Here is a 10,293-nt window from a genome sequence, read left to right as displayed (position 1 = left end):
TCAAACTTGTGCATTGGCACAAACCTCCAAGTTTTCTTCAAGCAGTCCATAGACTCTCGAACAGATGCATCCAACATCTCCGAGGCGAAACTTGTCATTGTCTCACCTTGAAGTTTATACAGGTCTCCGTGCTTGATTCATTTCATTATCACCAAGGCACCTCGAACAACCTTTAGAATTCCACATTTTGAAGAATACCTGCAACCAGCTGAATCTAGGGCACCCAAGGAAATTAAGTTCGTTTTCAATTCTGGAACGTGTCTTACTCTAGTCAATTTCCTCACAATGCCATCATGCATTCTGATTTTAACATCACCAACACCCACAACATCGTACTCAGCATTGTTCCCTAACTGAACTTTACCACTACTCGTGCACTGATAAGTGATAAACCAGTTTCTATTTAGTGTGACATAAAAAGAACAACCAGAATCCAAAATCTATCTATCAAGCGATGAATCGTTAATGACAGACAAGACATAATCGGCACTATCTGCTACAACTGCAACATTATCTGCAGAATCAATTATAATTTCCTTACCCTTCTCATTTTTCAACTTAAGGCAATCCCTTCTAAGATGCCCCCTCTTGCCACAGCTCCAACAGACAATATCAACAGTCATAGATTGACTACATCTGTTCATATTAGTACTACTTTTACTCACACGTGTTACAGATCTTCCTCTATTTTCACCTACTAAAGCAATAAATACAGATTCGACAGATTCTCTTCTACGAATATCCTCGCTCAAAATCAAATTTCGAATCCCATCAAACGTCAAACTTGTTGACCCAGAGGAATTACTGACAGCGGTAACAGTAGTATTCCAACTATCAAGCAATAAGGATAACAGAATTCAAAGCACATACCTCATCTTCAAAATCAATCTCAACTGAACTCAATTGACTAACAATCACATTGAATTCATTGATATGATCTGCAACTAATGCACCTTCGCTCATCTTCAAATTAAACAAACGTTGCATCAAACAAATCTTGTTGATTGCAGAGGGCTTCTCGTACATATCTGATATGGCTTGCATCAAATCAACATTGGTCTTCTCCTTCAAGATGTTAAACGCGACGTTACGAGCCAACGTCAGCCGAATAACACCCATAGCTCGTCTATCTAGCAAATCTGAATCAGCTTGCTTCATCGTCTCTAGTTTCTCCCCAAATAAGCGCAAGTACAGTTTCATCTAGTAAAGATAATCTTCAATCTACATCTTCCAGAAACTAAAGTCCTTCCCATCAAATCTATCGATTCTCACTTTTACTTCTTCTGTCGCCATCGATTCGCTTCAACTTAACCAAGCCTGGCTCTGATACCACTTGTTGCGATAAAGCGAGTGAACGAATAATAATATCGACAGATGAAAAAGAATAAATCGGACATGAGATTTACGTAGTTTAGTCGTAAAGACTATATCCACAGGGAGAGCAGCAGTGAATTTCACTATAGATCAAGCAATACAAGAAGATTACACATTTAAGTCACTCAAACACTCTCTCGGTGTTTCCCAAGCCCCAATTACACCCAATATATCAATCTTTCTTGGATGAAAATCACGAATAAGTTTTGTTGCACGAAAAACACGAAGACCCAAAGCCAAGCACCTAGCACCTATGAATGTCTCTCACAAACAAAGAAAACCATGGCACTCAAAATAAGAACGACACTTCGATCAACAACAATGCTTCGGTGGTGTGCGGCTTCTCCTTTTATGTAGGTCTTCGGTTGCTCGACACACACTCTCTCGGAAGGAAATTATATACGTTTTGTTTTATATGTGTGTTTTATATGTGTGCCCAGGTCAAAGTTTGACCTGGGCCCACCACCATTCCTTGCTTTGGCTTCACGCTGAATGTGTGTGTGTGTTTGGGCCCCACTTTTCTTTTAGATATTCATGTGTAGAGGCTTCATCCGTAGAAGGTATTGTGTTGGGCCCCACAAAGCCAACGTCTTCAACTTCTTTGGCCTCCTCTACGACAAGAAGAAAACTTTGCTACCTTTTATATATATATATATATATATATATATATATATATATATATATATTTCCTCTTTTGTGCAACTTCAAAGGTCCAGTGAATCTCAAATTCGAGTCATAAATTTAACACAGAATCATGCGCAGTTCATAAAACACGTTTTCTACACTAATGTGCAAAGCTGATACGATTGCCGTGCAAAAGATCACGAATTTCATCAACTGCGGCAGTACCCTAATTATCATCCTTTTCTTTTGGCTATGATCAGAGCACAAGCTGCAGCTCATTCGGAAGCTGAGAGGAGTGGGCTGTCTGTGGGGCGAATCCGAGGTTGTCTAGCCAAGCAGGAAACGTTTTCAAGAAAGAAAAAGGAAAAGGAAAATGCTCGAGTATTGCTTGGGGAGCAGGTGACATGAAGACTAACTGCATTTGATTGTTTCTTTCTTTTGTCCTAACAAAATGGAAATTATACTTTTGACTCCCGGTCAAGCATCGATTAACTCCGGCAGTTGACGGAGTCCCGTGGTTGGTGTGGGCTCTTCCATTTTTCGGGGGCACCCGGCAGGAGTTGTTGGTGCAGTCTAATCTGACCAAAAGATAAAATAACTATCTTTGGTTTCAAGCCTTCGACCTGGAAGGGCATTAGGCCATGTGGGTATTATCTGGTGACGAATCTACAGTAAGTCCACATGTTACTCAGGTAACTCCCCAAAACAGAAGGCGGACGGAGACGGTTCTCTCAGACATTGTTTATGGTCGTATATAAAGGTGAAAGTCCATGATTTTAGTAGAGGCTAAAGGGTTGAAATCTGTAAAGACCCATAGTTTAAAAACTTCAGCTAATTTGCAGACGAGAAGTGAAGGAATGAATCAAAGGGTGATATTACTTCGTCTTGGTCCTCCACTCTCTACCCCCGTCAAACAACTCCATGCGCACGAGGCCGTGACCAAATCTATTTGCACAGCTCCATGGAACGCCTATAAATAAACACGATCAGACCACCAATGTTCGTATCTTGTCCTGGCCTTTGAGTTGATACCAAATCATTAGAGTACCCAGCACCAGAAGCTCTCTTACCATTTCTTTCTTCCGAGTCTCAACGAACACAACCCACACAATGACTCCTCCTCCTCCTCAATCCGTCCAACTCATCTCCGACTGTTTCATCAAACCGTCCCAACTTCCCGATGGTTCGAACCGTCCTCTCCACTTGCCGCCGTGGGATCTCACCATGCTCTCTGTCCACTACATCCAAAAGGGCCTCCTCTTCCCTCTCCCTCCCCGCTGCCTCCAACCTGGCTTCGACCGCCCCGCTTTCATCCATTCTTTCTTGGAAAAACTCAAGCGCTCTCTCTCTTCCGCCCTCTTCCACTTCTACCCACTCGCTGGCCGCCTCGCCACCCTCAAGCAAACCGACCCCCCGTTCTACACTGTTTTCGTCGACTGCGCCAACAGCCCTGGGGCCCGGTTTATCCATGCCACGCTCGGAATGACCGTGGCCGACATACTCTCCCCTACGTACGTCCCGGATGTCGTCCAGTCCTTCTTCGACCATGACCGGGCGATCAACCATGACGGTCATACCCTGTCCCTGCTGTCCGTGCAGGTCACCGAGCTTGCCGATGGAGTCTTCATTGGGCTCTCCATGAACCACGCCATCGGCGATGGCACCTCCTTCTGGCTATTCTTCAACTCGTGGTCTGAGATCTTCCAAGCGCAAGAGAAAGGCGCCGTCGATGTTTTTCAGCTATCGCGTCCCCCAGTCCTGACCAGATGGTTCCCGGAAAACCATCCCGGCCCATTGAGCCTCCCTTACACGGATGATCCCTCATCATTCCTCGCCCGCTACGAAGCCCCCGAGCTTAGGGAGCGAGTCTTCCACTTCTCAGCTGACGCCATTGCGGGGCTCAAGGCAGAGGCGAACCGGCAATGTGGCACCACCAATATCTCGTCCTGGCAGTCCCTGACTGCCCTCGTATGGCGGTGCATCACGCGCGCCCGCCGCTTCCCACCCAACCAGGTCACAGGTTGTCGGATGGCTGCGAGCAATCGGGCACGGCTGGACCCTCAGCTCTCGCCGGAATATTTCGGAAACTCAATCACGCCATTGAGGACGGCGGCGACAGTGGGGGAGCTGCTAGGTAGCGGCCTTGGGTGGGCAGCGCAACTGTTGCATGCGGCGGTGGCAGGGCACAGCAACGCAAAGCTGAGGGAGTGGAACGAGGATTGGATAAAGAGGCCACAGGTCTACCACATGGATAAGACGTTCGATCGGCACAGCATCATGATGGGGAGCTCGCCACGGTTCGACAAGTACGGCAACGAGTTCGGGCTGGGGAAGGCCGTGGCTCTGCGAAGCGGATATGCTTTCAAGTTCGACGGCAAGGCCTCAGGCTATCCAGGCCGCGAGGGAGGTGGGAGTGTCGACCTTGAGATCTGCCTTCCACCGGTGACGATGGCACTCCTCGAAGCCGACCCGGAATTCATGGCCGCCGTGACGGTTTCGTAGGTCGAAGGGCCAACATAACACGTTGGTTATGTGCAAGTCGAGTCAATGCCATTAGGAGGTATAAGGATTGGTTGTTTGACTTGGAATTTTAAGTTGACTCAATTTTTTCTTTGTCTATTGTGACTATATTATGGGTTTGTCTTCTATATACAAGTGGTGTATGAGTTGATGCACGAGAAAGTCATGTTTTTAGTAATAATCACAAAGTGAATTTAGCCATTGTTACTTGTTCGGTGACAAAATCTAAATTAGAAGAACCTCAAAGTTGATTTATCAAGTACAAAGTATCAAAATCATAATACATAATTGCTTTTTAACAATTGGTGTTGTTGCGGTAATACTCAATATGTACATATCCTTGTATCAAATTCTTGGATAGGTGTATCAAGAACACTAAATCATGTTGTGAATATGCAATTGAGTGCTAAAATTTTCAAAACTTATGCAGTTTGTGCAATCACATCCTTTCATTAGCTCCGTCTAATTTGGTTAACGAAAAACACCAGCGTGACTTTTTCTATTAATTTCTAAATACACATGGCACAGATTTGGCGTCCGCAACGTCTGAGATGAGAATGGATCGTCGCTACAAACTGAGCTATTGGATTTGAGGCACGAGTTTTTGGGGTATTGACGGCGAGCTGAGTGGATTTAGGGATTGCAAGAGCGAAGGGAAGGAAGATGAGGAAGATTGGGGTTTCGAATTAGGTCCTCGCAAGCTTCGTCTGAGGAGGGATTTGCATAGTGGGATTTCGAGCTGTGGAGTCATTTTGCGATCTCACCAAGCTTCTGGGAAGTGAGAGAGAGAGAGACCTTTTGGATTGAATTTGATTCGGACCATGGAGTGTTCAGCTTACTGAGCAAGAGCAAGACGTGTGTAGTTGATGAAGATGGCCGAGAGTCTCTGTGAACACCACTTCCTCACTTCGGACCGACTTCTGTCGCTCCATTTGTTCTCCCGATTGGGCCTTTGCCTCGAAAGGATAAGACTATGATAAATGACTTGGGTAACAAGTGTGTCGCAGTTTGAAGTTCATGTGTAATAACAAGGCAGCCCAGCCCCCATGTCCCTTAAAGCCTAAGCCCAAGACATCTTATATCCTCTTCAGCAGATGGAAGTGTTGAAGCCAGCGGAGAAAACCAGGAAAGAAGGAAGAGTTTGCTCGTCAAAAAGGAAAAAGGGGAGAAGAGAGAAATTTTCGCCCATGGCCATCTCGGACATCCCGACGAACTGAATCACAACACCTGATACGCATTCGAGCCTATCATTTATCTAATCAAAGTAATTATTGAAGTTAGGTCATGAATTCGAAGTTATGTGAATTTTGAACTACGAGGTTTGATGGAGTTAGGCTGTGGATTTATATGGGAATGATAGTTTAGGGCGTCGTAGAGTTATAAGTTCAATGAAATTTCTTTCAAAGTACGGTTTGATCGGAACGGAATTCTGAAAATTAGCATGAGAGCTACAAGTAATGGACAAAAATGAATGTTTGTTATAAATGAGTTTCTTCTTGAGCACGTAGGAATTTTATTATCAACAATTAAGTGTAGTTTAACTATAGGGAACTCCTCTTCTATTTGTTAAAAAGAAGGATGGCAGTATGCAAGTTAGTATAGATTACCAATAATTTAACAAAGTGATGATCAAAAACAAATATCTTTTACCCCGAATTAATGAACTATTTAATCAACTTCGGGGAGCTCAAATATTTTCGAATATTGACTTTCGTTCTAGATATCACTATTGTGCTTTCAAGACAATGTATGACCATTATGAATTCCTCGTGAAGCCTTTTGGATTAACAAATGTACCAGCTGCTTTCATGAATTTGATGAACATGGTATTTACACAATATTTTGACAGATTTTTTGTGGTGTTAGTCATGGATATTTTGGTGTATGCAAAGAGTTTGGATGAATACGAGCAACACTTGAGGAAAATCAATTATTTACAAAACATTTTTATAAAAATAATCACTTGAAATAATTAAGTAATGGAAATGTATTTTCATTATGTGCTTGTAAACAATAAAAATAGTTTGCATTCATTTATTTTAGTAAGCGATACAAGCGATAGATTTTAGAAATATAATCTCCAAATCATTCATTTCCATAATAGAAACGGAGCCTTGATGGAAATAATTAGATTATATGTTCAATAACGAAACATTACTTGATTAGTAACCAAACATGAAATTGTTCAAGCAAGAGATTACTATTGTGTTGACTCTTAGGCGATGAAAGAAAAAAAAATAATAGCATTATGCCAGATATTAAATTGTAGATCAGAAAAAATTTTAAAACGCACTTTGCTATTTTTTGAAATAAATTAGTTATTTTAGGAGTTTCTTTGAAATAATATGCTTTCAAATTCATACAAAACTTATTTCAATTTAAATAAATAGCTCGACATATGTTACAAAAAAGAAGAGATTCAAATGATTTTCCCGCAGTGAAATTTTAACGGTTGTCAATTGTTTGCCTTTATCTTTAAGAGCAATTAATTTTCTTTCTGCCGTTATTGTTTGGAACAATTAATTTTTCAAAAAAAAGTAGTTGACGTGTTGGAAACAACTATGATTAAAAAAGAGGTTAAAAAGCGTGGTTAAGTAGATGCGCTTGTAAATTGGTTTGCACATCATCGTTGTATGGAAGATTTTTCCATAAATTAATTATCAAATAGAACGGTTGTTCTATTCATTTTTTTTAGAAGTTGATTTTGCTATCCTTTTTCAAAAAAAAAAATATGTTATAGTGGCCTAGAATACCGATCAACAGTTTTTATTAGGTCATTCTTACTTGTTAACAAAATACAATGTATTATCCTCATAAACTAGTAGAGATGCTAGGTGAGCTCACTCATCTTTTTGTAATCTTGTGTTTAGATCTCGTCGATGACAATTCATGAGTAAAATCCTATTTGCGCCAAGCTACTATGAAGGAGTATGCTCGAAAAGATAGACTAATTAAGGTGCACAAAACTGACTTGGAGACCATCTAAATAAATAAATAAAAATGACTCTTCATGAGATATCCTATCTTATATTTTTCTAGATGCAATTTCACTTGGAAAAGTTGTCGTTAGCTCGAGCACTAGAAGTGAGATAAAACTATCGCGTTTAAGTAGGGTGGTAGTTTGACCCCAAAAAAAAATGTAGGGTGGTAGAACTTCTTAAAAAGAAGTGAAAAATTAAGCCACGAAAAACTCATTCAGTCTTGGTCGTGGATAGCAATAAAGCCACCATACCGTCACCAAATTTGTCTCTTGACAAAAAATCATTAAAATGGTCATTGTGATGGACTATAAGATCTACATCGTATGTAGCGGATATTTTCTTTTTTTCTATTTATTTATGAGTTAATTCTTTCAAGTTTTTTTAGCTATTGGATTGGACATGCATATACCCTTTTTTATGCTGAGAACATTCCTAAATAAATTATGGGCGATGAGAAATTTATTCGATAGGCGGATATATAATCTTTTCCTCTCCCATCATATCAGACTTTATTTTCTAATGACAAAACGTATCAACAATTAGCTTTAATCATGAAGGACTTGGACCTTTTGGCATCGAACCTAGTACTCCATTGACGATTGTAGTTAAGTGGATTTCTCGTCGTATCTCTCTTCTCTCTCCCTCCGTTATGTTTCGTGTATCCATTGCCATCCTTTTGTAGGAGGAATCTTTTGAAAAGTATCCTGGAGCTACCTCGATGATTGGCACTGTCATTGTCCATTTTTAGATATGAGGCCCAACTTGTTCAAAGTAGTATACATCGTCTAGACTGACAATGGACCTCGTGAAAATTCAATGTCTACTGGATATGTGCTACATTTTATGGGATTGCTAGGTCCAAAGACCTTTAAGCAATCCATACTAGTTTCCTTTATTGTGAATGCTTATTTTTTTCCCAAAAAGTTTTCAATTGAGTACGATATTGAAACTTTGATTATTTTTGGTTGAACTATCTATTTACAGAAGCGAACGATACAAGGAAATGATTTTACAAAGATATTGTGTGATTTATTGGCTCTAAATTGTGGTTTTCTCTATACTTTTGATATTTCCTATTGCCTCCAAATAAACCGAGCCTCAATACCATGTATTTAGTATTCTAAAAATTAGGTGAGTTGAGATAAACATTATTCAAACTTGTCATACTTAATTAATCTTATATAATTTAATCCATATTTTGAAGACTCACAATAGGTTGTAACTCAAATTGCCTTTGGTTGTTTAAATAAGTTGTAAAATAAGATTGGATGAAAAATCACATATCTTTAGTATGTTCATTTCCATATTTTAAATAATGGTTGGATGCATCTGAGAGTGATATCCCACCTTATTCAATGGTTGTCAATTATCGAGTAAGACTATACTAAACACCCAAATGAGAGAAAAAAAAAATTCAAATTGAGAACTGTTGGCTAATTCTTGCTGTAACTAGACTTTTTATGAGAGGGAAAGCACTGATCATGACCTAAGAGATCAAATGATGGTTGAAATGTGGTCGTGAGAGTCCAGGCTAACACGTGCATGAAAAATTGGCTTCAATGGGTAGGCATCAATGTGTTCAAGGGAGACTACTAAGCCGATAGCGAATGTCATTGCCTAAGGTCAAAATTAGCCCCGACACTCACGGAATGGCAACACCCTGAACCACATAGCGATACCCTCTTTCGAGAGCAAAATCAAATTAAAAGTAGACGTATCATTTTCATTTGGATGAGAGAAATGCTAGACTTTATCTGGCCCTCCTTGGTTTTGTCATATCCCACTTTTACGTGCTGAATTGTTCACCTCATCGGACCAACTGCCATTCAAAATCAGCTGGGATCTAGACAGGTATGAATACAAGGCTGATGAGCAGCCCCACAACGGTCCAAGTTAAACCGGGTGCTGAAACCATCACCAAATGGTCATTTTCCACATTACAGGAAAAGCACACAACAGCGGCTCATCCTGTGGATCGTTTGACTTCGAAAGCATCATTTGATTGCACTTCGCACCCTTTTTCTCCTCTTATTTAAACAAAAAGAGATCGCCACGCTATTTCAAACGGTGACAAAAGTGGGTGTACCAAAGTTGAGATGCCGGATGCTGGTGGCATCAATTGAGCCAAAATTGTCCTCTCCTCTTTCTCTTCCTGATTCCATCATCCACTCTGTGTTAATTAAGGAAAAGAGAGAGTAATCAAGCTAGGAACATTAGTCCTTTCAACCTCGTTCCCTTGTCCCTCTCCCATGTGTCCACCATCTTCATTAATTTTTTTTTTTTAAAAAGCACCTAAAAAGGAAAAAGTTGGGAATCACATATCAAACTCTCACATTTCCGTTCTCTTTATCTGACCTAAGTTAGAAGAGGTTGGTGGATCGTTTCCATACCCTTTAATCACGCGAAGACTGCAGTACAGGGCCGTGAGTCTTGGCTCTCTCTACAATCAATTGAATCTGTTCACAACACGACTCAGACCACATGAATAAAAGAGAATCCAAGGAAAAATCGTCATCAAACACAAGGACCCATCTTTTAAATTTTTCACCATCCTTTCTTCTCTCAAGCAAAGTGCGCGGACCTTCATTGTGTCGAATGGGTCAAACTGCTTCGTTATCATCTCTTGTTTAATCCATGATTAGTGCACAAATGGCGGTAGGTAATGGGTGTACTAATTGCCTAATATAACCTTGTTTTGAGGGTTTACTAGCTGACTAGTTGGCTTCTTCCTTGGTTTACGAAGATGTTGTGTCTTATGGGTTAGTGGAGGGGGAATTTTTCATTCGATATTCTG

General features: G+C 40.6%; 1 protein-coding gene across 1 annotated transcript; it reads left to right on the top strand.

Moving 5' to 3' along the window:
- Positions 1-3,108: 3,108 nt before the first annotated feature.
- Positions 3,109-4,648, top strand: LOC104447878 (uncharacterized acetyltransferase At3g50280). The gene has a single exon (XM_010061606.3). It carries the CDS (start codon positions 3,109-3,111, stop codon positions 4,498-4,500), a length of 1,392 nt encoding a protein of 463 aa, XP_010059908.1. The 3' UTR covers positions 4,501-4,648.
- The last annotated feature ends 5,645 nt before the right edge of the window (positions 4,649-10,293 follow it).

Source organism: Eucalyptus grandis, chromosome 6, assembly GCF_016545825.1.
Source record: "Eucalyptus grandis isolate ANBG69807.140 chromosome 6, ASM1654582v1, whole genome shotgun sequence".
Lineage (NCBI taxonomy): Eukaryota > Viridiplantae > Streptophyta > Magnoliopsida > Myrtales > Myrtaceae > Eucalyptus > Eucalyptus grandis.
The sequence above is the reverse complement of the archived record's forward strand: the minus strand, read 5'-3'. Positions and strand labels throughout refer to the sequence as shown.

Excerpts from the sequence above, each read along its gene's own strand:
- LOC104447878 (XM_010061606.3), top strand. The coding sequence starts at position 3,109 with ATGACTCCTCCTCCTCCTCAATCCGTCCAACTCATCTCCGACTGTTTC.